Source organism: Natrix helvetica (genome assembly GCF_964273705.1).
Source record: "Natrix helvetica genome assembly, chromosome: 6".
NCBI classification, from domain to species: domain Eukaryota; kingdom Metazoa; phylum Chordata; class Lepidosauria; order Squamata; family Natricidae; genus Natrix; species Natrix helvetica.
In genome coordinates, this window is record NC_138553.1 from 22,974,440 (window position 1) to 23,002,195 (window position 27,756).

Consider the following 27,756-nt stretch of genomic DNA (forward strand, 5'->3'; position numbering starts at 1 on the left):
AGCAGCAGGCAAACAGCAGGAATTATTGGACATTTCTCAAGGGGAATATAATATTAAATCAAGACATTTAAGAGCATGTAGATTTAAGGATATAGTTGTCAATGGCCTTCCTATTTACAGTTAACAAAATGAGTCAAAATAGATTTTAAAAACCCTTATGGAACAAAATAAGGCATAGTTTGAAGTACAATATGCACCTATAATGAACATGTAATCGCTAAACTTTTAAAATTTTGGCTGATATTTTAAACAGAGGAAGACCACCTTAAAAAATGTATGATAAAATGAGCCAAGAATTTTAGTTGTAATATACAGATGGATAAGTGGGAAAACATGCAGTTAAAAGGGTTGAAATTTACATTATGCTGTGATCTTAAAAATAATACAACTTAAACTTAATAATAATACAGTTCTGGGTGATATATTTATTTACTGTCAGATGTTTACTTACAATACAAAATAAATAACCATGCAGTGTTACTAGACAAACTGGCGAGACTGATGTAGAGATCGACTGACCAGACAGCTAATCTCAACAAAAGAATGGATAACTATTAATGGATAACTGACAAGTTAGAACAACTGACAGTTAGAACAATTAATCAGTGGAACAGCTTGCCTCCAGAAGTTGTGAATGCCCCAACACTGGAAGTCTTTAAGAAGATGTTGGATAGCCATCTGTCTGAAACGGTATAGGGTTTCCTGCCTAGGCAGGGGGTTGGACTAGAAGACCTCCAAGGTCCCTTCCAACTCTACTATTGTATTGTATTGTATTGTAACTAGGTGATACAATGAAATTGGTTTGCAGCTAGAAACTTTAAAGTCTGAAAAAGAAAAGAAGACACTATTCCAGAAAAGAGAAAAAATAATCAGAACTACTTTAATTATCCACTATTGAATTAATGGAGTATAATAACTGAGCCAGGTATAGATCAATCAGATAAATTCATGAAGGACAGATTTGCCAATCACTATTTAGCCATGAACTGTCAAACTCAGAAAGCCTTTTTCATGGTGGCATCTAACTATGGGACACCTTCCCAGAGAGGTTCAAGGGGACTTTCTTTATGTCCGTTGCATGCAGAACTCTTCTCCACTCCCACCGAGAATGTGGGAGTTTGTGCAAATTTTAATAAACATGATTATTTAAACTTTTCATGGCTTGTGCTTTTTCATTTTACTGTGGCATCTTCTTTCTTATATACTGTATATATATAAATGAATGTGTGACAAACACTGTGGGGGTAAGACACACCTAACACTTCTTGGTGTGTGTGTGTGTGTGTGTGTGTGTGTGTGTGTGTATTCTAGCATAACTCTGGAACACCTTGAGCAATTTCAACCAAACTTGGTACACAGATGACTTACTCTCTGGAGACAAATACTGTGGGGGTAAGACATCCCTAACACCCCTTGGGGGGGTGTTCTGTTAAGATGCAGCCTGTTGTGCCTTTAAATGGCTTCTACTGTACTCCCGTAAAATGACTTCTACTGTACTGCACAGTGGAGTTATCATGGTAACGGCTTCATAGAACTCCACAAGGGGGCTCCCTTTGGTAAGGGAGAAAATCCAACATTAGAAATTGCAGCCACGTTCATGAAAGGAGGGTTGGGATAAATAAATACCCAGACAGTGCCAGGTTATCAGCTAGTTGATGATGATATTAATAATAACACTGATTAAAAAAAATAAGATATAAAGCCTAAGAACATGTCTTCTTCTCAACCCCAATTCCTGAAGAACATTGACTTGTGGACATTGCACAGACATTTAACAATCAGTGATTGAGGGCCTTTGAACTAGTCAGGTAGATCAAAAAATCAAGACAATAAAGAAAAACAAATGACTTGTTTACAAGAAGTAAACTTGTTTTCCAAGAAAATGTAATGCACGAATGGTACTTGTTTTCAACAAAGAAAGCAAGAATGCAAACACATTGACACTGAACATTTCTCCCACCCACCCAAATGTTGATTTGCAATTCACAAGTTGTCTTATTCTTCTTATTTGGCAAAACCTTTAATTGATTATCTACATTTAAATGGACTAATTGCCTACTCATTTTTTTCTTGTGTTGCAGACAACTTACTTAAAAAAGGAAAGATCCTCACTGTTCTAATGATTGTCTTCTGTCTACTATAAATTAGGACCATTATTTTACAAACAGCTTTTCCAAAACATGGCAGAGAGTTGTCAGTTCCTCTTTCAAATGAGTGGCAATTTCCAATACTTTCTGTGGTGAATCAAGAACTTCCATGCTGCAGTTAATGGGATTGTAGTGAAGAGGGAAAGTCTTCTTGATCGTAAGAGCATATTTCCTATAGAGCAAGGAACAAAGGATGTATCTCTGGTCTGCATGACAACATAATGTACCATTACCTCTAACACTAAAGCAGTATTGGCTTTAATAATTACCATGAATCTACTCCTTGTGAGTTTGGTTTGTTTGAAAATGGGTGTGCTATCCAAAATATGAGTGGAACCTCATATTTCTTCCTCTACCTTTAATCCGTGTACAGATATATCATTAGGGTTTTTAATAACAATCTTCAAATATTTTTTAAAAATGGGAATGCCCTAATATAACCTTTATTCCCTGGTACCCCCTGGGAAAATAAAATAGATGAATAGCTGCACCCCAGTATGTCTAATTGCCCAGAAAAAGGACATATAAACATAGATAGCACAGAATTTTCTAAGGAAGTGAGTGGCTAGAACAATTGTCATAAGTGTTTTGTCCACCATAGGAATCCTTCTCTCAATGGGTCTCACCAGCAAATAATTTATAATTGCATCCTTAGTATGTTTACACACTCTAAAAGTACTAATGCCAACTGCCTATAAAGACCAGGAATCCCTGCTAATGCTAATGAAAGAAGTTCTAAATCAATCATAACTCAGCATTAGCTTCACAAGAACTCTACAGAACACATTTGAACACGGACATCTAGAGATTGCAGGTTTTGCACTCCTGATATACAGTAAATCCAGATCAACCTAATCTGGTGATATAAACCTACCAGCTTTAAACTTACTGTAGTTGAGACTTTGCATCTTCAAAGCAGTCTGCTACAAAGTAAATGGGCTGGAAGGTCTGGTCATGATAAGGTTGGACCACCATCACATCTGGATCAAAGGGTTTATATTCTGGCTTTTCTGATAAAGCATGCTTTCAGTGAAGAACAACAGAAGAATTGTTTTAGATTGAAATCAACTCAGTTGGCAACACAATAGATAATTGGGAGTACCCAAGGACCTGAAATGAATGGATGGATAGGATGGTAGAGTGAAATTTCCATTAAATTCCTGGAGCTTCAAGAAAATGTTTTAAATTTTGCTTTCCTACATCATCGAAACAGTTTTCTGTGCAAACCAATATTTAATTCAGCTTTTTCAGAGTTCAGACTTTATTTGATTTGCACAGTTCTGATTTTTGTACATTTTTCAAGACAGGTGAGATGGAGTAAGGTGAAGCAAAAACTATTTCTCATCAAAACCGTAAGGTGTTCGGTTTTCATTTTTAAACTCTACATGGAACTATTTAAACTGTGAAATCCTATTACATTTGTGTTTGTTTCTTTGGGTGTTTTTTTTGTCCATTCTAATCAGTTTTGACTCCTGGTGACTGCCTAGACAAATCCCTGCATTTTCTTGGCAAGATTTCATTGGTTTGCTATTGCTGCTTTCCAAGAACTGGCGAGAGTGTCTGGCCCAAGGTCACCCAGCTGCCTTCATGCTTAAAGAGAAACTAGAACTCACAGTCTCTGGGATTCTAGCTGATGCTTTAACAACTCCACCAGACTGCCTCTGTTACACTAACCATCATGATAAAGAGTCAAACAATATATATTCCCAACCAGCTATTCAACTCATAAAACAAATACATTTTTTAGTCTTGCATGCAGAAATGATGTGGCTGCTTTAATTAGTACTAGAGAGGTGCTATGCCCATGTCCGGGTATTTTCAAAGGACATGTTTCCAGCGAAGTACATTGGCTGACTATTTTGTACCTGGAGCACTGTTGTTACTGTATTATTTTTTTTAATAATAACTTTATGAAAGTTTATAAGTACAAAGATAAAAGACTAACACAAACTAAGAAAAAAATACAAAAAGCAAAGTAAAGAAAAAGTGCAAAGAGATTTTAAAAAGAAAGAAAAAAACCAATAAAAATGGCTAAAATATGACTTCTCTCCAGTCACCTCTCCAGGTGTTAAAACATAACACCTTCTCTAATATTTTTTAAAAATTCTTCCCCCCCCCAATCTCATCCCCAAATCAAATTGTTAAAATTCATAATTTGATACTAATCAACAAAAATGTAGTAAAAGCTATTAGAATTAGTAAAACACACATACACACAAACGCATTAACTTTAATCAAATAAATCCACTATATAATCTGATCACTTTTTAAATGAAATAAAACAAAATAAATCTCTCCCTACTTATAAACAGATCTTTAAAGTTTCATTGTTCAGTTTTAGTAAAAAGACAAAAAGAAAGAAAACCCATTTATAGCTATCAGAAACTGGTATATATTATTTGGTATTGGTCAAATAAATATACTTTATGATCCCTCTGTTTAGGGATTATAAAGTATACTTATTTAAAATCAATATAAAAATAAAAAAAATTGATTTCTAAGCCTATCAAATAACATCCCGCAGGTTGATTTCTTATAATTTCTTCTTTGTCTCCTTTCAGGAATAGTTTCAATAGATTCCTTTTATAAAACCAAAATAAAAAAGCTTTCCAAATAATTGTTCTTAGTTATTATTCCTAATTGTTCTTACTTATTAAGATATCAACTGGTTTTGTTTGTAAATCCATTTTGTCATCTTTCTCCATGTCATAGTCTGACATTCTTAAATCTATTTTCAGACCCACAGTGTCTTTTTTCCAATGTCACTTTTGTAATCTTGCATTTTTTTAAAAAAAAAGTCCAAATCCACATTCAATCAATCTTGTTCTCTGTGTTATCCAATAAAATATGTGATTCTTCTCTATCCTCTGTTATTGCACCAGATAATCCTACCTAATATCTGAGTACAGTGTTCCCTAACAGCCTTAATTTCTTCTATAGTCAAATAATATTGCTCCATTGGATCTTTTCCCCTTTTAATTTTACTTAATTCTTTCAAATGCCCTCTAGTCAATCTTCAAAATCCCCTCTTATCATCTGTTTATTTTCCAGTCAGCAAACCTTTCTTACAGGAGTATTTCTTACAGTTAATTTCAAAGTCTTCATATATTTTTTAATAAAATGTTTAACATACCAAGGAAAAAAAGTTTCCATTGTACCTCATTAACAACATTTGCATTCTAGTCTCTCTCTCTCTCCGCACTCTCTTCCTCCCTCCCTTCCTCCCTCTCTCTCTGTTTTCCAAAAAGGAAAGTCTTTCTTTTTAATTCTTAAACTTACATGGAACTTCTTTCATCTAGAGTAGAAGGAGATTCTCCTAGTGTAATAAAACATATTGTTTGGAAGGTTCTTAACTTCTAGTAAATTAATAAAGAGCAACTTCCTAGATTAGTTAAGAAAGGAAGTGGATGAACCCAATGTCTCCTGTATTACTATTCTTCTTCTCTTCCTTCCTAGTATCCTTATTAGTAACCTTGACTATCACTTATTGTTGTATCTTTTTATTCTTGATGAATGTATTTTATTCTCCTTATGCACACTGAGAGCATATGCACCAAAGACAAACTCACTGTCCTTGTGTATCCAATTACACTTGGCCAATAAAGAATTCTATTCTATTCTATCTATAAAGATGCTTAGCGATGGCTTAGGCAAGAGGTTTTTCTCCCTGGCTCCCAGAACTATGAAATCTGTTGGAGATGGCTATTTTATTATCTCTTCATTGGGAAATTCTGTGTGGTGTGAATGTGTGGGTGGTCATCGCTCCCTCCTTGACCTAGAGAGGAATTCTAAGAATCTGATCAATTCACCAGTTCCTCTATTCAACACTGTTGTTAACTCCACAAAAGTAGAGCTGTCTTCAGTCTGCCATTACAACTATGGTAGTCCTTGCTACTGTATTTCTTAATTGCCAAAAAAGAGCGGGGAGGCGGTGGGGGGGAAAGAACTTTCAGAGCAGCTTTATTCAGTCTTGGCACTCTCCAGATATCTGGGTTTTCAGTTCCTAGGAGCCCAAGGCAGAATAACTATTGCTGAGATTTTATTTTGGCAGTGACATCCATGAATCTGGATGGTGTCCAGGCTATGAAAAGCTGTTTCGGAGATACATCCTTGCCTGTGTCCTCATATTATGACTCTTATTGGAAATGTCAGGAAAAGGAAGGAAGGGAGGGAGGGAGGGAGGGAGGGAAGGAAGGAAGGAAGGAAGGAAGAGAGGAAGGAAAGAAGGAAGGAAAAGGATGTCTTTCCAGAAATGGTGATGGCATTTTAATATGATTCAATAAAGCCCAAATTCAACTTATGTTGTGTCAAAGCTGTTGGTTCCTAATTTGACCTCTGCTTTTTTTTTCCATGCTCAAAAGTTATGCAGAATTAGATCTAGCTGTAGCTGGATGGATATCGCTAAGGAATTCCAAAGGGGTAAATTAAACTGGGAAGCTTAAAAAAAAAAACCCTAATGAAGGCAATGGGGGGCAGCTCCGAAGACTTCTCACCTTTGGTCAGGAATCATGAGGAGTTAAGCTAGCCCAAGGGCATCTCTATCTTTTGAAACTTATAATATCTCCCAAAGTCCGAATAGGGAATTTAGGAGAAAAAGCAGCCTTAATTCTCTTCCAAACGTTGAATTTTAGCTGGACTTAAGCTCAATTATTTCATTTGCAATTGCATGATGTTGAGTCAGTTCTCCATGTGAAGATTCCTTAAATTTAAACCAGACACATTTGTAATAATATACAGATATATAATGCTACAGGCTTATGAACACAGGCTGAAACGTTTTTATAATCTCAGACCCAGCTTTTCTCTCTGAATCTTTCATTCTTGCAATGGGAAGATATGCTTAACAAGTGCTTGATGACCCCACATAACCTTTCACAAGGAAGGGAGGTTTGTTTTTCAGCAAACGAAGCATGCAGAGGGAAAACGCCTGCCAGCTGTGAACTATGGGCCATTACATTTTACTGTACATAGGATCAACTCCAGCCTGGGTGTTAACATCATATTCATTGTATATAATGCAGAACAGCTGAACATACAGTAAAAACTGAGTGTGTTCTTGGTGAGTTTTCTAAAGTTCAAGAGACATCGCATCCACCGTGATGGGTTCAGATAGAGTAGATTTAAATGTCACCTCCCATTCGAAGGACAAAACCGAGTTTTTAGGCCAAATGGTACTTGAAAATGAACTCTGAAATTGGCCTTCTTTTAAATGGCTAGCTGTTGCTTTATAAACAGATAGTATATTTAACAGCAATGTTACAACTGGAATCATTTTGGATAACTTCAGCTAGGGCAGCCAAGTGAAATCTTCCACCCAAAGCGGTGCCTTAAAGATACGCCGGACTACATCTTCCATAATTCTCAGCCAGCATAGTTAGAGGGTGGATGCTGGCATATCATCCAGCAGTGGCCAGCAATACATGCATTACAGGTACTTAAAACACATTAAAAATACTTTGAATTTAAAACAGGTCCATTAAAAACAATAGGATTTAAAAATAGACATGACTTACTGTAAATTTCATCTATTCAATTGAATTATTGTACATTTTACTAATTTTGGGAAAATTTAACATCAGTAGGCCTGTATTAGTGGTGGGTTCCGGGCAGTGCGACCCTCTATGGGCATACCAGTGGCAGGTGGGAGCAGCAGCCCGCCCTCGTTCCTTACCTGTATTTAAGCCAACCGGGCCATTTGCGCACATGCGCGCAGCATACAGTACCTATGTGACCTCCGCCGAGCAGCTGGAGTGTCGCAGGGTGGTGGCATGCGCATGCATGCACAGCGCACCTGCCCAAGGTGGATGGCCAGCTCCATCACAGCGTACCGGTTGCGACAGGATCTGGAACCCACCTCAGGCCTGTATGCTAAGTCACCAAATAACAGTTATAAATAAATAAGTAAATAAGATTTACAAAACAGTTTTGTAAATCAAAACTAACTTAATTTGAGGGGGTGGGACAGAGGGATATTAAAAAAAAATCAAGAAGTACTATGTAGCCTTTAGGTAAGAATGTTTAGATTGACAGATGATCAGAGTAAATAATATATGGGATGCTTGGAATTGTTAGAGTGGTGTATAGCGGAAGTCAGGGGGGTGGGTTTGATTGGGAGGTGGGGGAGGGCTAGGGTGGAGGGTGGGGAAATATATATGCATAATTAATCTAAAAGATGGGATTAATGAGATATTGCTACTTTAAGAGAAACCTATATTATGATCTATATATGTTTAATTAATTTAGAAGATGGGGTTAATGGGCTATTGTTACTTTAAGAGAAACTTATATTATGATTGTTGGGAGGTGAGGAGGTATAATATTTGAATGAGAAATCTATTTTAAGACGGGGGGAGGGGAGGGGGTACAGTATTTGTATGTGACTTACATTATATGGCGGGGGGGTAAAAAGGGGGAAAATTTGTTTGTATAAAACTTTTTCAATAAAAAAAAGAAGTAAAAAAAATCAAGATGACTATTGAGGTCCCATTCCTTTCTCCAGGTGTTGCACGTTTTTATGCTCTACTACACTGAAACAATGACCAGTCTGGCTTTTCATTACAGTTGGTTGATGAGAAGTATCTTGTTCATTATTAAGAGCCCGTGAAGAGTTTTATTTCATTTTAAAATAAATCTATCAACATTTGCCTCTGAGTTACCTTCCAGGGTTCCCTGCTGGTAATGCCCATCTGTTGCTAAATATTGCAGACTCCTGAGATGTTGATGTTTTTAGGGAAGACATATATCAGACAAAAATATTTTTAAAAACTTACTATCAGTTCTCCATAGGATGAGAGGAGGCCTGCTCCATAGACTTTGATAGATTCATTTTGTTTGCAGAGGCCAAACTCAACTGTAAACCAATAGAACTAAGAAGAAGAGAAGGAAAGAAACAGATTATGAGAACTCGTCTGGAGTAAAAAAAAATAAAACCTTCCCAGTTCTTAATCCAGAATTTATGGCCACTCATCCTTGGGTTAATGGAATTGTTGGTTCATCTCCCTTGATACTTCTTTATTGGGATGGTATCAAATACCATATTTGATGCATTGTGGGAAAACAACAGCACAATAGCCACCAGCTGAATTGGGGCCACCAAAGTTCAGTTCTGTAAAGAAGAAGGGGAAATACAAATATGTCCCAATGGGAATTTCACCCATCTAACCACTTTTTCCAACTTTGCACCTTCCAGATGTATTAGAAAACACTTCCTATTTCGATGGGCAATATGCTGAAGGACAGTAGGTTGGAAAAAGCCATGCTATTGGTGCTTGTATCCTGGATAGGTGGATTTGGGAAGGGATCTCTCTCTCTCTCTCTCTCTCTCTCTCTCTCTCTCTCTCTCTCTCTCTCTCTCTCTCTCTCTCTCTCTCTCTCTCTCTCTCTCTCTCTCTCTCTCTCTCTCTCTCTCTCTCTCTCTCTCTCTCCTTGTATGTAAGAACAGCACAATATGATTTTCTTGCAGAAAATTATCATTATGCCCTGGGTGTTTGGAAAGCATAGAATATTTATATGATATGTGTTATTGTATACATGTGGCTCTTTGGCATTATATTTCTGCCATGAAAATTTGTGTAGGAGGCCAGGCTGAGCCTAAGAGAAGGGCTAAATGTGTTATAAGTCACGTGTCCCTGCGCGCCCACAAGAGATTCTGCCCACCTTCCAGTCCACCTTTCTTTAATCTCTTGCTCATTTCCCTTGAACATTAGTTGGCCAGATTCATGTACAGAGTTTAAGCTTGGAATAACTCATTTGAACTGCTTGGATCTCCTGATTTACCAGGTGCTTGACAATGTGATTTCTACTCACTGTTGATAGTTTTTCAATATCCTCATCAGATGCTCCAAGAGAAGCCAGCCCAATATCCTAAATCAAGCATATTGATTTTTATTAAAATTACAAGCCATTTTTCCATTCTATTCCATAAAAGCCTTTCAGAAAAGAAATTGCAGAATTATATTATTTTTCAGTAGCATCTTCAGCATGTCACACCGTCTGGTTCTCCAGAACCATTCAGAACCTGCTGAATACCACCTATGATGTATAGGCATGTGCTTATGTATATGCATGTATTTATTTAAATGTTTATGCCACCTCCCCTGCAAAGTGATTCTGCTTGGCTTACAAATAATAAAACAAATAAAAAATAATTGAAATATTAAATCATGAAGTATTCACGTTATTTAATACTTCATGATTCAATTACTTTCACTGTAGAATAATTAACACATTACATTAATTAACATTATTTAATTATTAAATAAGTATTAATTAAATAAATTAAACCATAAATATGCAATGATTAATGATTAAAATTAATGATTAATTTAATGGTAGCAATAATTATTAGTGTTATAATTAAAATAGTAAAACATTGCTTTATCATTCTGTGTCCCTACTCCTCCACTTTAGGATGTAGCTAGCAGCACAACAACACACTAGTCAAGGAGAAAGAATTAAGCAACGTTCTGTAAAAAGACCCTCTGCCTTTAACTTAATAAGGGGAAATAAATTAGGAATATATCAGACTATGCAGACCACTGTCATGTGAACTAACCCCAAGTAAATGATCAGTTTGTCTCCATTTAACCCAGCATACTTTTTCTGACAGTGGTCACGGAAGTAAGTGCAGGAAGCCAGAAGATCTCTCACAATCTTGTCCTTCATCAACTGATCAGAGATACTCTATAGTCTCCTAAAACATTGAGGTCTAATAGCAATTGCTGAAGACATTCTCCATGAATTTGCTTACGGGAATACGGAGCCTTTTTCCAGGAATATTTACACTCTAAGCAAGATTGTCATCTTTAGGATAAACATCTGTATGGTTTGTTCTGCTTGCAACTTCCCCTAGGTCAATTTATTATTTCATGATTGTTAATAATACAACATAGAGCCAGGAGTATTTCATCTTTGGATTCTTGTTTAGCCAAGAAAAAGAGTGCATGGAAGTGGAGCATATACTTTCTAATATGAGATAATCCACCCCATGTGATTTGAACATCTGGCAAGGTTAGTGCAGAGCTGTAAATCAGATTGTTTATCCTAAAGCAATTTAACCCAGCATTGCTCAGCCCAACACAGGCAACAGCTGCTTGCTGAAAATGACAATGGCTTGTGCAGCATTTGAAAGGAGGTATAACAGGAAACAGTTTGCCATTATCAGTTGCTGCTGTTATTTTTATTCTCCAGAAAGTGATGGAACAATCAGCTGGTCCAAACTGCAATGCCACAGGCAGCGCGGGCGTATTTCAATATTCTCATGCAATTGCACAGCTCTACAAGCTGCACTGTTACAAGTGAGTTTCTAGGTATGGTTCAAATGCTGGCTTTCATCTATAAAGTCCATCATGGCATGGAATCAGGTTATTTGAGGGATTACCTCTATCCCATGTTCATCCATTAATATCAAGCAGAGTTGGTACACTTCAGATCCTTCACATAAGCTATGCCAACTATCAAGCTCTGGGAAGTGGCCTTCTCTGCCATGACACCTGTCCACATTCTCCTCAGAATTTTCAAAAACCCAATGTCCCAGAAGTGCTTTTTCATAGCCACATTTTTTGAAGACCACTAGAATATCATTACGGTGGAATGTCTACAGTGGAATGTCTTGTCAATCATCCAGGTCATGGTTGCCTCAAAAGTGCTTTTCAAGAAGCAACTGGACTTTCCTGTTTTTCTTTGAAGACATTTTGCTTTTCATCCAAGAAGCTTCTTAATGGAGTGGAGCTGGAGAAACTTCTTGGATGAGAAGCGAAACATCTTCAAAAAAAAACCAACAACAAACAAACCCAGAAAGTCCAGTTGCCTCTTGAAAAAGCACCTTTGGGACAACCATGACCTGATTGACTGAGAATCTCCATAGACATTCTATCATAATGATATTCTGATGGTCTTCAAAAATGTAGCTGTTGTCCCAGGCCTTGGGATAGAGCACTGTGGATATAAAAAAAATATGGTAATTTTTTTCTATCAGCTGAGATCTATCTTCCTCCTCCTCCTCCTCCTCCTCCTCATTGCTCATGAGGAGCCATTAGCATCATTATTTCCCACTTCTTGATGGAAACACTTTTAATTGACAGTTTACTACATATTTTTAATTTTCTAGATCATCCTACTTTAAAATCTTGATTATATTTTGATTTTATGCTTTATAAATTCCTCTAGAAATATATTTTAAAAATAAGTACAAATGCACAATCAGTCTAGATAAACTCAAGCTTTTGTTTACACTTAAGAACTACAGTGGCCCCTTCTGGTTTCATGAGGAATGTTCAGAATCCACATAGCTGGCTAGCTACATTTACCTTCTCTGTTAAATTTCCAAGCATTCCTCCAAAACTTTGCCTTAAAAATTAATTCTGTTTTGAATAGGTAGCAGCAGACATAAATTTTGGTTGTCTCCTATCTAGCCTAAATTGCCAAATACAGATAGGGCACTAATATTAGGTCAAGCTTCCTTGTCTAACTCAATATTAACTATACTCTCTGGCAGAGTTGAACAAAAGAAATATTTTTGCAGATGTTAATAAGAATTCCAGAGGAGGAAATAATTTTTGTAGAAGATGTTAATGGAGTGCTAGATCCAAGCTTAGACAAATCATCCCAAAGGGAAAAAAGGAAGGCAGCTTCCAAGAAAAGAAAGACAGCTTCCAAATATAGATAGATAGGTAGGTAGGTAGGTAGGTAGGTAGGTAGGTAGGTAGATACATAGATAGATGATAGATACATAGATAGATGATAGATAGATAGATAGATAGATAGATAGATAGATAGATAGATAGATACATACATACATACATACATAGATACATAGATGGATGGATGGATGGATGGATGGATAGATAGATAGATAGATAGATAGATAGATAGATAGATAGATAGATAGATAGATAGATAGATAGATAGATTAGATAGATATAGATGGATGGATGGATGGATGGATGGATAGATAGATAGATAGATAGATAGATAGATAGATAGATAGATAGATATGGATGGATGGATGGATAGATATGGATGGATGGATGGATGGATAGATAGATAGATAGATAGATAGATAGATAGATAGATAGATTAGATAGATATAGATGGATGGATGGATGGATGGATAGATAGATAGATAGATAGATAGATAGATAGATAGATAGATAGATATGGATGGATGGATGGATAGATATGGATGGATGGATGGATGGATAGATAGATAGATAGATAGATAGATAGATGATAGATAGATAGATAGATAGATAGATAGATAGATAGATAGATAGATAGATATTGGCTTTGACTGATGCTTGCAGAGTTGATAACTTCCCACGCTGATATTCGCATAAAGTTAATTCTTTTAACTTTGATCGTAATTGTTGTTTGTTTTCATTTGTGTGCTGTGCTGTGTTGTGCGGTGTTAGTTAATGGTTCAGAGAATTATACGAACTCAAAACGTGGGTTAATGATTTCATTACACAAGCATATTCCATGAACACAATCAATATGTGAATCATCACCATGCCAAGGGCATTCCTTCCATCAGAATAAGAAGAACATAATTACCTGTGAAAACTGAGCAAAGTCCTTATCAGCTAACATGGGAACATGGCCCAGCAGCTCGTGGCAACAATCCCTGCCAAAATAAACAGGTTAAAAATTGCCATAATGGTATCCTTGGCTTTAGGGACTTTAGTGAAAACTCTTCATTGCCACAGCAAACCACAGAAATCCTATGATCTATATATGTACTGATTTGCTGCTGTTTCAGCTGTCTCTTCTGCTATATTGAAAAACCTTGACATAGCCAATTCTCCAGGTGCCATGTGGATTTCAAAAGCTATGCAGGAGTCAATTTCCCACCTATTTCGCATGTTTACCAAAGGAGTACATTGAGCAGATGCAATCCAAATTCAAACCAATTGGAGCATCTGCAAAACACTTCCCAAGATGACCTAAAACTATTGCAGCCTGCGTGGCATATCCAGTCATCTATAAGTTGAGAAAGTGAACAGCAATGTTCAAGGACAAGTATCCAAGCACAAGTATGAAAGCTTTTAATTTGGAAAGGTCTCCAAATGATCCTACAGCCAGCCATGCTGAAATGGATAAAGTGGCCAGCCGAATGAAGGTGCTCCATTATGAGATATTTTTAAATATATCTTATTCTCTAACATAAGATTTAGATGAATGAATCAGCCACTGGTTTGGGGTTTAACAGCCAGTGAGAGTTCTGGATGCAGTCTTTTGTCACAATAATGCCTTCACTGGTTGCACATCTCCAAGGAAGCAAGTAATCAATTCAGCTCACCACAATGCTTGGATATATATAACATGCTTCATATGTACATGTGCAGCTACAGTCTCTACTGACTGGTTGGCATAATACACTGGCAGGCAGCATTGAGGAAGAGGAGGCAGCAAGGGAAGAAAGTGGGAGATCATGGTTGCACAGTTTCTTTTTTTAAAAGGGGGTGAAGAAGCACAAACATGGAAAAACACACTAATTCCCACAATATAAGAGTGGATGGTAAAAGCTGATCGAATTCGCAGAGGTGGCAAAACTGATTGTTCTAATTGTTCCATTCACCTAGGACAGGCATGTCCAAAGTGCGGCCCGGGGGCCAAATGTGGCCCTTTTTCAAATTGCAAGCGGCCTGCAGCCTCTTCTCCCCACCGGAGTTATTTGTTTAGTCTTTCATAAAATACCGTATTTTTCGGAGTATAAAGATGCATCTTTTTCCCCTCAAAAAAGAGGCTAAAAATCTGGGTGCATCTTATACACTGAATACAGCATTTTTTGCCTCCTCTCTGCCCCCTTCACCAAAATGGCCGTGCATAGCCTTTAGGAGGTTTTCAGAGTGCTCCTGAGGGCTGGGGAGGGCATAAATGAGCAAAAAATGGGCCGTTTTTTGCTCAACTTTGCCCCCCCCAACCCCCAGGAGCACTCTAGAAGCCTCTTAAGGGCTATTCATGCCCTTTAAAAAAAAGGCCCGTTTCCACGAAAAATGGGCCGTTTTGGGAAGAGTGGAAAAACTTTTTTTAAAATTTGCCTCTTCAAAATCTTGGTGCGTCTTATACTCTGAAAAATACGGTAGTCAATTCGCATTTAATGTTAAGGGTTCAAAGAATGTCAGGCTGAATAATCGGCCCCACACATTTTCACCTCACCAAATCTGGCCCTCCTCGCAAAAAGTTTGGACACCCTGACCTAGGAGTATAGTCATGCTGGCTGCATGAAAATGGAAGCGTCTTCAGACACTTGGCTCTGTAAGGGGAAAATAATGGGGAGCCCCTTCTAGCCCAGTAAAGTTTGGGGGTTCTGAGATGGGTTCAATATTGACATTAATTGCCTGGTGCAAGTATAAAGGGAAATTTGTAATCAGCATGTCCATCTGATGAGATGATAGTTGACACGAACCCTGTAGCTGCCTATATGCCGAAATGAAGAGGACCAACGAAAATAGGCCTTCCTTATCTACAAAAAGGCAGCCAGGCTCAGATGCTTGTGGTTACACTAACAGCCTACAACCAGTCATGAATGCTGCAAACCAGTGTGGCAGTTTCTCTCATGGGAGGACAGAACTGAAACAGAGATGAGCAGTGCCCCCTTGAGTTGGACATGACTGGACACGGGAAACTTTTACCTTTATATTTTATCTAGTTTTGTTTCTATTTGGAAACAGTGACGTGCGGTGAGGTTTATGGCTGGTGAGGCACTGACGTCATCAAATGATCATCATGAAGGGAGGACTGCGACAACTTTGATCTTTGCAAGCGTGCAAGCAAAATACCCCAGGATCATGGTGGCGGGGGCAGCAAGTCCTTCCACTGCGCTGCAGAGAAGAGGAGGCTCTTCAGTGCTAGCCTCAGATCAGCGTGAGCCGCAGTCCCCTTCATGTTGGCTCAGGAAGGAGGTGAATGGGACCGCGTGTGCAGGAGGCTCCTCAGTGCTAGCCTCACATTAGCACGAGCTGCGGCTCGCGCTGATCTGAGGCTAGCGCTGAGGAGCCTCCTGCATAGCGTGGCTCTTCTCCGCAGCGCAGCGGAAGGAGTTGCTGTCCCCGTCACCGTGATCCTGGGGTATTTTGCTTGCACGCTTGCAAAGATCAAAGTTGTTACAGTCCTCCCTTTTTAGAGGCTTTTTTAAGCCTCACCTCAGCACTCGCCTTTTCCCTTTTACATTTTTTTCTTTTCATGAGAGCAGTGAGGCTCTGCCTCCTCTGCCTCCCCTGACTGCACGTCACAGTTTGGAAACGACTTCTTAAGTTTTGCTTGAAACTTGGTGGGGGGGGGACCCCAGAACTTTGATTTTAGATGTCGATATTAGAATGAATTAGTTATTATAGACATGGCTTGAAACATTGTGAGATTTAAAGCGAAAGGTTGAGGTTGGAATTATTTTATTATTATTTTTGAATTTTATTGCACTGAAAAAAGTTGGAAGTCACCACTATTTTTCCTTCTTTCTTTGCACTCCTCTCTCTCTCTCTCTCTCTCTCTCTCTCTCTCTCTCTCTCTCTCTCTCTCTGTTCTCTAACTTTTGTTTCTTTTTGTATTTTTATCTTATTATGCAACTCAATAAAATCTATTGAAATGTTAAAAAGAAAGGCAGTAGCAATAGGGTAAAGGTAAATTATTTCCAGACATTTAAAACTATTAATTAGTGAAACAACTTGCCTTCAGAAGTTGTGAATGCTCCAACACTGGAAGTTTTGAAGAAGAGATTGGACAAACATTTGCCTGAAATGGTATAAGGTTTTATGCCTGAGCAGGTGGTTGGACTAGAAGACCTCCAAGGTCCTTTCCAATTATTCTATTCTATTCTATTCTAAAAAAAAAAAAAACGTTGGAGATTCAGTGATTGCTCAGGACCTTTCCAAACCAAAATACCAATGCCATTCATTATTATATAGAAGATGTAATAATGCATTTCATCAGAAATTCAGAATGAAAAGGTTCTTTTTATGAGCTGTATGCATATCCAAGTGTTCTGACCTAGGCTTCTCCAAAAAGCACGAGACAGAGTCCTGGTCCCGACAAAACCCCGTTTATTAAACGAATGTGAATTCCTCTCATTCACATTCAGCAAAGCCTGGCAAACAGTCTTTCAAAAGGAATATTTATGACTACAGACTTTATCTATCTTGGAAAGCTGCCATGTAAATATTTTCCAAATAAGGTGCTGTGCAAGGAAAGGCTGGGCACAGAGCCTCTGAGATTCATGGACAGATCTTCACACTCCTGAAACTAATCTAATGATCGAATGAATTGTTTCCTGCAAAAGCCCACTCCCTGTTTGTTCTTCTTTTATTTCCTATGGGAGGGGCCAATCACCTTCCACCTGTGACTTTACTCCCAAGTCTAACCTGATTTCTGAGTTGTTCTTTTCTTCTGGCAGCTCTGCGCTTGTGCACACTGGGAACAGGCCTCCAGCTGTTCATCTGCCTCACTGCTGTCTAGCTCTGTAGGCACCTGATCACTGCCAGATGGCCTCAGCCCCGTCTCTGCCTCCGATGCAGAGCCCTCATCCGAACCTTCCCCAGCCTCCAGGACTGGCCCATGCTATTCCCCAACCTCCTCACTGTCCGACTCTGCTGCCAGCTCTGCTGGCTGCTGGCGGGCAACAACACCAAGCCTTTGTAAAGTTACATTTAGGAAGAGGGTTTTTTTAGACTAGGCTTAAACTGCAAATTATTCATTTCCATCTTCTCTTTGGCAGCTGCCCAGATTACCATCTGAGGCTGTAAAAAAAATACTGATTTCTTTTCCACTTTGAAAAACTAGAAAACAAACTACAAAGCAGAGAAGGAAGAATACCGGTCCCTTCCCATATTGGTATCCTATTAGAAAATGCAGCTGGAAGAAATGAGGGAGAAAGAGAAGTAGAAAGTATGGATGGGTGGGACTTCACACGAACAGTCCCATGTGGAGTTTAAATTTCAGAGTAAGTTTATGCAAACTTTTTTTTAAGGATAGAATTTGGCAGTGCACATGCTGGTGTTGGATTCTGATGTCAAAAGTTGAAAAGAAGCAGAATGTAATAGAATATGGCTGAAAAGAAAACTGGTGGATAAAAGAAATGGGTGTGTGGCCAGAAATGAGTGTTGGGTATGAACACATCATAAATGATTGAGGCTGACTGTGAAAACTGTGTGAGTGCCAAGTGAGCAAGAATCTTAAAAGCTTCCTACCTTTTTTTTGTCTCCCAGCTACCTATTAAGAATTACCGTATTTTTCAGAGTATAAGATGCTACAAAGTATAAGACGGACCTAACTTTTGGGGAGGAAAACAAGGAAAAAAATCTGCCTCTGCCTCCCAGCAATTTGCCTCCTTGCAGCAAACAGCCTATTTCAATTTCAGTTTCAGCACAGCCTGATTAGCACAAGCAGCTCATTGTTGGTTGGATCAGCCCCCCCGATGATCATCTGTTTCAGGCTGCAGGGATTGCCATAGCCTATTGCCACCTCTGCATGCCCCATTTTCGGCCTCCGCATACCCCATTTTCGGCCTCCGCATCCCGCTTTCAGCCTCTGCACACCCCGTTTTTGGCCTCCATGCACCTCATTTTCTACTCCATTTTCCACCCATTCCAGGCAGTGGGGATCAAATGGGTGGAAAATGGGGGGCACGGAGGCCGAAAACGGGCCGCACAGAGACCAAAAATGGGATGCAGAGGTCGAAAAGGGAGCATGCAGAGGTAGCAATAGGCAATGGCAATCCCTGCAGCCTGAAACAGCTGATGGTCAGAGGCCGACCCAACCAACAATCAGCTGCTTGTGCTAATCAGGCTGTGCTGAAACTGAAACAAGCTGTTTACTGTTTGCTGCAAAGAGGCAAATTGCTGGGAGGCAGAGGCCAAAGGATGATGGCCGGCAGGTGAGCAGGGCTACATTCAGTGTATAAGATGCACCCAAATTTTCACCTTCTTTTAGGGGGGAAAAAGTGTATCATACTCCAAAAAGTAAATCCCTTGTGCCCCAATTCTGGAAAAATTGCAATGCTGGTTTTTGTCTTCTTCAGACTGGAATCACCAAATCTTTTGGGACCATGGTTGGCAATTCCAGGGCATGGCACGAGGAGCAGGTTTAGCAGCCTATAATGCAGCCTTCAGGGACACATTGAGAAAACCATGACATTTATCAGCTCACGTCTACTTACGGTTCTGGGGAATGCATGGGGGACGACCAGTGCCTTATGTACTGAGTACTCTGAAAGACACGAAATGCCAGGGCAGCAAGGAAATCCCGAGGAGATAGTAGCCCTGCAGCTGGTCTCAAGCTAAAGCCCGTTCTTTCTATAAGAGAAATTTACACTGCAGTTCAACTTTTGATGAAAATATACTTATATCTTCGGAATGATGCAATTTACCAAGCTCTGCTGTTACGTCATTATTCCATTTTCACATGCATTGTCCTGTTGTGAAAATGCCTCTCTTTCACACATGCATTTCATGTGAATGAATTCTTCCCTTTTGTTCTCTATTCTTCTTCAGGGTTGTAATTTCCCATCTAATCATGGAATAGCAGTAACAATAGCACTTAGACTTATATACCGCTTCATAGTACTTTTACAGCCCTCTCTAAGAGTCAGCCTATTGCCCCCAACAATCTGACTCCTCATTTTACCCACCCCAGAAGGATGGAAGGATGAGTCAACCTTGAGCCAATGAGATTTGAACTGCTGAATTGCAGCTAGCAGTCAGTAGAAGTAGCCTGCAGTGCTGCACTCTAACCACTGTACCACCTCGGCTCTTGGAACCTTGGATCAATGATTTTGGAACTTTCTCTGGGTATTTCCCTTCACAGAGCAACACGCAAAATTGTAAGAAAAATAAACAAGTTCACAGTAATATCCCCAATGGAAGAGGAGGGCAGAAGATCTGAAAACAAACTCTACTATTAAAAGAAAGGTGATTCCTGCTCAGAAATGCCAAGGATTAATCATGAGTTGTTCCCACACTCTTGGAGCCAGAAACTCTGCCCCACAGCTGGAAACTATCCTTGAGAACACCAATCCTTTCCCCGGCTCTTATCTGTTGAGGAACCAGTTGTTGCCTCTTTTAGATAAAACTCTCCACATATCTTTCTGGGCTCCTTGAATGGATTAGTATCTTTGTTCTCTTCTGTTATTTCATCAAAGATCAGGAACTCAAGGTAACCCCCTGTCAGGTAGGTTGGCCTAAGAAAGAATCACTGATCCAAACATTCAAAGTGGAGCTCCTTATTACCAGTTCTCAGCCATTAAACATGATGTTCTCTAAATGGGAACCATTAGACTATAAGCTAAAAGAGAGAGGGGAAACCATTAGGCCAGGCTTGTCAAACTGGTAGCCCATGGGCCAGATACATCATGTGGAGGCCACGCCTACCCCAGATACACAAAGGGGAAAATGTCATGATGCATCACATGACACGATCGAGTTTCACATCCTTGCATTATGCTGTAAGCTCAAAGTCAACAAATGTCTTTACTTGTGTTCTTGAGATGTTGCCGTGAAACAAAAATCTGCTCAGTATAATTGATTTCATGAGGTTTATGCCTCTGATGAAGCCTGTGATTCCATAAATGCTGCTATCATAGCAATAGCACTTAGACGTATATACTGCTTTAAGTGCTTTTACAGCCCTCTCTAAGCGGTTTACAGAGTCAGAATATTGCCCCCAACAATTTGAGTTCTCATTTTACCCATCTCGGAAGGAGGGAAGGCTGAGTCAACCTTGAGCCACGTGGAATTTGAACTGCCAAATTGCAGCAGCCGGCAGTCAGCAGTACTGCATTCTAGCCACTGCGCCCCTGAGGTTCATCATCTCCTTCAGGTGTTTCCTTTGAGGTCAATTAAAGCCCTGCTGAATCCACAAGGATCAGTTTAAGAAGGAAGAATGACAAATAGTGCATTTCAATTCTCACATTTAAAGCAAGCACCTTTTGCAGCACATGGAATGGGAGCTAAAAGGACAGAAACAGCCCCCAGTTGAGACATGCAGAGAGAGTATTTATGAGGCTTTCTTCCTGCTAAGGCTTAAGAGCATAGGTTACATCACTCTTGACAGCTTCAAAGTTGGTAGAAATGCCCTATCTGAAAGCAGCTTGCAGGCTTCGTTCTATCCTGTGCCCACTCAGCGACAAAATACATGAAATAAATGCATTTCCTGAATGTCTTAAAATGTTGTCTACATTCTTATAATTGTATGGTGTACGTCCCCCAAATAGTGTAGGGATTTCTTCTTGTTCTATCATCCATAAACAAAATGAAAGCCAGTGGCCAAAATTATGCTTGAAATTGTATCCAATATAACTTTTTTTTAAACACCAGTCTGAAGGTTTCCAAAGGTAGTTCTGGAGCTCTGCTGCTTACTGATGTTTGGCAAATTTCAAAAACTGGGCACCTTCTCAGAATCACAAGCTTCTTCAGCTGCATAAACCTTCAGAGTAGAAAGCTAATTATTGGGCTGGAGACTCCTAGAAGTGTGTTTCTACACCAGCAGCACCTCTTTCAAAATCCAAGAAAAGAAACCCCCAACTCCATTGTTTTACAGAAAGGGTACTTTTACTGGATATGAAGTGAAAGCAGCGAAAGTAAAGCAAGATCTGAGTCTAAAAGACACAAACTTGTACATATCAAAAGTTTACCCAAATTCCTCCCCACAATAAACCCCAAGCTAAATGTTCACTCTCCAACCTCCAAGGGTGTCATGTGGGGTGCATCTTCAGTTGACCTCATCTAGAAGGTATGCAGAGATGGTTGGCCTTGACCAGACCTAAACAAGAGCATTCAGCATGCGCAGAAGAAGGTGAGAACAAAACTCCTTCTTTGTCCTGAGATATCTCCTACAGCATGATTCCCCTCCCAAATACCGAAACCTCCTCCCTCCCCGTTACTATGGCAGCCAATAGCAAGCAAGTGATATAGAGGCTGTCACCTACAATTGCTCTAACCTTTCAGAAATGCAGAGACATCCTGGAGTTGTGGGATACAGTCTGCATGGTAGCCACAGTATTTTTCTAGTTGATGAAAGGCTTCCAGGTATTGGTTACAGGCATGGGTGGGGTAGAGGACACTCAGCTTCTGGTAAATTTCTTTCCTGAGAATAACAATTGTTAACTAGCAAAAAAGTTCACTTAAAAGAAATATAAATCAGAGTCATACTTAAGTAATATGACTGTTCATCTTTTCTAAGGACAGATGGAATTTTTTTTATATTTAAGATACTGTAATACACGAAAGTTCCATAAGTCACTATTTATCAAAACTGCAATACATGTAAAGCAAAATAAGATTAAAGTATTATTACAGGTGCCCTGTTTCCCTGAAAAAAAGGCCTCCCTGGATAATAAGCCCAACCGTGCTTTTGCGTGCATGCGCTAAAATAATAAGCCCTCTTTGAAAATATTGCAACACAGCAGCAGCCATGAGTTGACCACACTCACCGCCTCCTGCACCTCAAAAATAACAAGACCTCCCTGAAAATAAGGCCAAGTGCTTATTTCGGGGGGTGAAAAGAAAATAAGACCCTGTCTTATTTTCAGGGAAAGACGGTAATCCTCAATTTACAACCAGAACTGGGATAAGAATATTCATTGTTAAGCAAGGCAGTTGTTAAATGAGTCACACCTGATTTTATGACTTTTTGTCACAGTTGTTAAGCGAATCCAGCTTCCCCCATTGACTTCACTTGTTGGAAGCCAACTGGGAAGGTTGCAAATGGTGATCACATGACCCCAGGAGGCTGCAACAATTGTAAATACATGCTGGTTGCCAAACACCTGGATTTTGATCATATGACTGTGTCGATGCTCTGATGGTCATAAGTGCAAGGACCAGTTGCAAGTCACCTTTTTTCAGGCCATCATAGCTTTGAACAGTTACTAAACAATCAATTATAAGTTGAGGACTACTCGTACTGTACATCAACATGAAAATTGCAAGATGGGGAAGACAGTGGCACTGTTAACTCCCCATGTGCAGGTTCAAGTCATACACTCACCAAGTAGCAGTCTCTTCAGCCGTGTACTCAACTCTTGGCAAAGGATCACCCCTGGAAAGGCAAAGAGAATCAAAAGAGCCTTGGTGGCACAGTGGTTAGAGTGCAGCACTACAGGCTACTTCTTCTGAGTGCTGGCTGCCTGCAATTTGGCAGTTCAAATCCCACCAGGCTCAAGGTTGACTCAACCTTCCATCCTTCCAAGGTGGGTAAAATGAGGGCCCAAATTATTGGGGGCTCTGTGAACCGCTTAGAGAGGGATGTAAAGCACTGAAAAGCATTATATAAGTCTAACGGCTATTGCTAAAACTAAATATATTTCATTTTTGAGCTTTTCATATTTCATTTATGTGATCCATAATGTCAAATTTCACACACACAGCCAGGCAAAATTAAGGCAGCAGATTTCAGTAGGCTATCTTTAATGCTAAGCTGGAGTGAATACAGGAACGTAGAAACTACACTAGGATTTTCCTAGCCTCATTTATAGGAGCTAATTAAGGCAGAGTCTATGAATACGTTCAAATGCTTTTTCCTAGATTTTTCTGCATTTGGACTGAGTTGACATTTGTGAAATAAGCTGTCATGCGCACGCTGGGAACAGGTTCCTATTGTTCTTCTGCCTCGCTGATGTCAGACTCCAGAGACTCCGGAGACAGCAAATAACTACCAGATGGTCTGGTTCCCTCTCTGCCTCCAATGCAGAGCCCTCATCGGAGCCTTCCCCAGACTCCAGGACTGGACCATGTTCCTCCCCAACCTCCTCACTGCCTGAATCTGCTGCCAGCTCTGCTGGCTGCTGGCTGCTGGCAGGCCACAACAAATTATAAGGCAGTACTGCACAACTGTTAGTTTGAGGGCCACACCAGGCTTTGGATGACCTATCAGGGCTGCACTCTGAAAAGCGGAGCCATGTCCTATTTTGAGTACCTTAAACATTTGTAAGGATGAAGGCACTCAGATTACATAAAGCTTGTCCTTTTGTTCAATTATTTATTTGATGCACTTACTGTCTATATTTAAATGCCAGGTCAGCAATAAAAGCCCTCCTTTTCCTATATTGTGGATCAGCATAACCCTAGAAAAAGAAGAAAAACGCTGCTTGCCAAAGTCCAAGCAATTCCATTCCAAAGCTTCACGCTTGGATATAATTGCAACAATGAGAAGAGATTTAAAAAAAAAACTTAAAAAAGAAACTTGGTTAACATTGGGACAAGAGATTTCAGAGTTTTTATGGTGCCCTTAAAAAGACGAGAAACAGAGACATGATAAGCGGTTTACTGACTTGTTTTGTGGGGATGGGGTTTTCCCTGTCTTTCAACTTTAATGTGGAGGCAGCATGTGAAACCAAACTCACATAAAATTAAGTTCATTGTAGTCCTTGGCTATAAAAGGGGAAGAAAGAACCAAGTACCAGCAAAGGGGAATATTTGTAGCTGAAGGTTAACATGAGGGGTCCTTGGTGCTCCCTGATCTTGGTTGTTTTCTTGCAGATTTTTCATTCCCCAAACTATGTAACCTCATCAGTCACTGGCACTAATGACTAGCACTGATTATGTTACCTAATTTGTATAATGAAACATCTGCAGGGAAGCAACCAAGCTCAGAGAGCATCATAGACCCCTGAAAGAACCAAGTGACAATTGACACATAGAGAAAACCCTACCTTAATTTCGACCTCTTTGGTCCATCTAGGATTTCACAAAATGTTTTCATTTTTTTGTTCAGTTTCATTCAATAGCTACAAGCAAAACCCAATTTGTCAATGTTTGGGACTAAAAGAGTCTTGTCCAGTTCTCATTTTGCCTTCACTAGAATATGCGTAAATCTATTTGGATTTCAACAAGCACATATTGTTTCAGTTTCATCTCTCTTCCACATAATCCCATCACAATAATTTCTCCTTCGTAAAAAAAAAATAGTTTAGTTTTTACAGAACAACATCAACATGGACAACCAGTGTTCTATCTACAGTGGTTCCAAGAAGAGTAATTATGTCAGGAAAAATAAAAAGAGCAACTATCTTCAACTGGATGGTTAAATATTGTACCCAGAAGCCTCTGTTTTATTATTGGTACAAGATTTCATAGGGATGTTGGTAACTCCAAGCCTAAATAATTTGGAAAGATACAAACTTCACTTACCGGGTGGTCAAAATTCAGATCAGGGTCAAACTTGGTGATCAGGTGATGGCAGTAGTCAAGATCTCTTATTTTCTTTGGGAACCATGGAACTGTGGACAACAGCATCAATTGCACATTGTAAGAATGTGACATTTGTAGTTTCCATCAGAAGAGCAAGAATAATTTACTTGTTCAGTGGTATCAAATAGACATTTTTTTCCTTCAACGTGATGCCTTCAGAGATGTTGACCCTACAAAACCCCAAATCTAAATGGTCTTGAAATTTTGGTAATTGTGGTTTCAACATTTATGTGGATAGGCTAGACAAACGTCAGACAAAGAAGTTGATCAATGAGTTCATTATGAAAATAATCTTGACTTTACCAGCTGAGGAATTGTACAGGTGTTGATGAATATGACAATCTTCCTATGTAATCAATTGAAAGATCCCTGCTTATCAACATGACGTTTTGCTACTAAATAATATCTAACTTGCTACTAAATAATATCTAAACCTATACAGAGAAATTATTGTACAGACAAAACATTGCTCTTGAATCACACATTATCTTTAAAATTCTGGGTAATGGCCTTTAAAATCTCTGCATCTTGGTTTAATTATACTGTAGCTAGGAATTCCAGATAGACATATACTGAAGAGGTATATTAGGAAGAAAGAAGGTAAAAGCCTTTTGTGACATACCTTTTTCTTCTCTGATAGCTTCCACGTCCTCTGCCACTCTCTTCAAGGAATTTAAAAGACTGCTAACCTCACAGTCCTGAACTTCACATCTTACAAAAAATTCAAGGTTGCCATCAGTGTTCTTTGACATTCTAGCTGTTCGGCTTTCAAAATGATGTATTTTAGCTTCAAACATCTATAAAAGCCCAACACAGGAAGACAAATTTTTACCATTTTAGTTTGTGAAAGAAAATGAAGTGCAAATCTCCTCCTCCTCCTTTTTCTAAGAATATTTCCCTTTAATATTCAAAACATAGGCACCAATCAAACACTTCCCAAAATATTAATCATTCTCATAATAAACTCCTTGCTTATTTTCACACAGAGTAGAAGATACAACTACAAAACTCTCCAATAGATCTGAATTCCCAAAGATGCTTCAGAGTTTGCAAAGTGTGAACCAAACCTTAAGCCAGCTATATATTTTTGCCTGTAGATGTACAATAGCTCAGAAAAGTTACTCCTGAGAAATAGAATTATCATTTTTGTTTTCTACTTCTCCTTAAAGTTGAAGAGTGCTGACATAGGGCAAAAGATAACAATGGGTTTAAATCTGGGAGAATTTCATGAGAAAGAGTACAAGAACAATCATGAGCCCACAGAGATGCAGTAGGAGGTATGATGTTACAGTTAAAACAACTAGCACTAGATTTAAATTCCCATCCAGCTCCAAAGAAATCTTGGACTAGTTAGTTTCCCTGTTAAAGTCATCCCACAGAATTATCATTAGGGTAACACAATGAGGAAGGAAGAAACAGGCTCAAGGTAGACTCAGCCTTCCATTCTTCTGAGGTGGGTAAAATGAGGAGCCAGATTGTTGGGGGCAATATGCTGACTCTGTAAACCACTTAGAGAGGGTTGTAAAGCACTGTGAAGCAGTATATAAGTATAAGTGCTATTGCTATCTATGCTACCTTGAACACCTTGGAAGATACCCATGATGGGAATTTAATGTAATTAGTAGCACAAATAGTACTGGATGAATGTGCATGAAACATCAAAAGAGCATGGTTGCAAAAAAAAAAATCCAAATATGTGTGTGGAATATATTAACACAGTTTTCCCTTATCATTTGCCTTCTAAACAGGCTGGTTATCTATTGATATAATAATTCCACACACCAGGAAAGCCAGCCTATCTTGAACTATGAAACTGAGATAAAGTCTGTAAGGAGCTGCTTTCAGTGCCAGCTTTCTACAGCCTATTTCCTTCCCACTATCATTTCCATTCATTAGACTCTTCGGCCGGAAAAGTTTTAACAGATTAACAGAGTTGGAAGGGATCTTATAGGTCATCTAGCCAACCCCCTCCCCTTCGAACAGTTTCCTCCTTTCTTTTTCTTTTCAAACTGAGAAGCCCCGACCCCCAACCTTGAAGGGCTTTTCAGAAGACACGTGTGAAATATTGGTATAAGACAGAACTTACCTCGAAAACTCGAAGCGTTTTGGAGATGCTGCTTTTCTTCTTGTTGCTCAGAGCGAAGGTGAGGGTCAGCGTAGCGCTCCGCTCCTCTCCTTTCCGATCCAGATCCCGAGACTGCTGCGTCTCTGAGGGCTCCATCTCTGTCGACTTTGCGCGCGATCTCAAGCGCTCCTGACCGGCAAGATCTCTGGCGAAAGAGAAACCGGCGCGGTTTCCCCGACGGGATCTAGCTGCTCAGCTGCCCAAACGCGGTGGAGTTGCGTACTTGCTGCGGGCCGGGGAGAACTAGGACGGGATTCTCCAGTATGGGGGAGGTGGGTTCCCGCAATGCTTCCACCGTCCTTCAATT

The 27,756-nt window shown here is 39.4% G+C and overlaps 1 protein-coding gene across 1 annotated transcript; it reads right to left on the reverse strand.

Moving 5' to 3' along the window:
* Positions 1-1,965: 1,965 nt before the first annotated feature.
* LOC309394984 (tyrosine 3-monooxygenase-like) lies at positions 1,966-27,545 on the reverse strand (the record flags this gene model as incomplete). Its single annotated transcript, XM_081958703.1, has 12 exons — positions 1,966-2,319; positions 3,037-3,170; positions 8,918-9,013; positions 9,954-10,010; positions 13,701-13,770; positions 19,297-19,432; positions 22,075-22,220; positions 23,124-23,174; positions 24,131-24,198; positions 25,265-25,353; positions 25,947-26,121; positions 27,411-27,545. 12 exons carry the CDS (start codon positions 27,543-27,545, stop codon positions 2,154-2,156), a joined length of 1,323 nt encoding a protein of 440 aa, XP_081814829.1. The 3' UTR covers positions 1,966-2,153.
* Between the last annotated feature and the right edge of the window lie 211 nt (positions 27,546-27,756).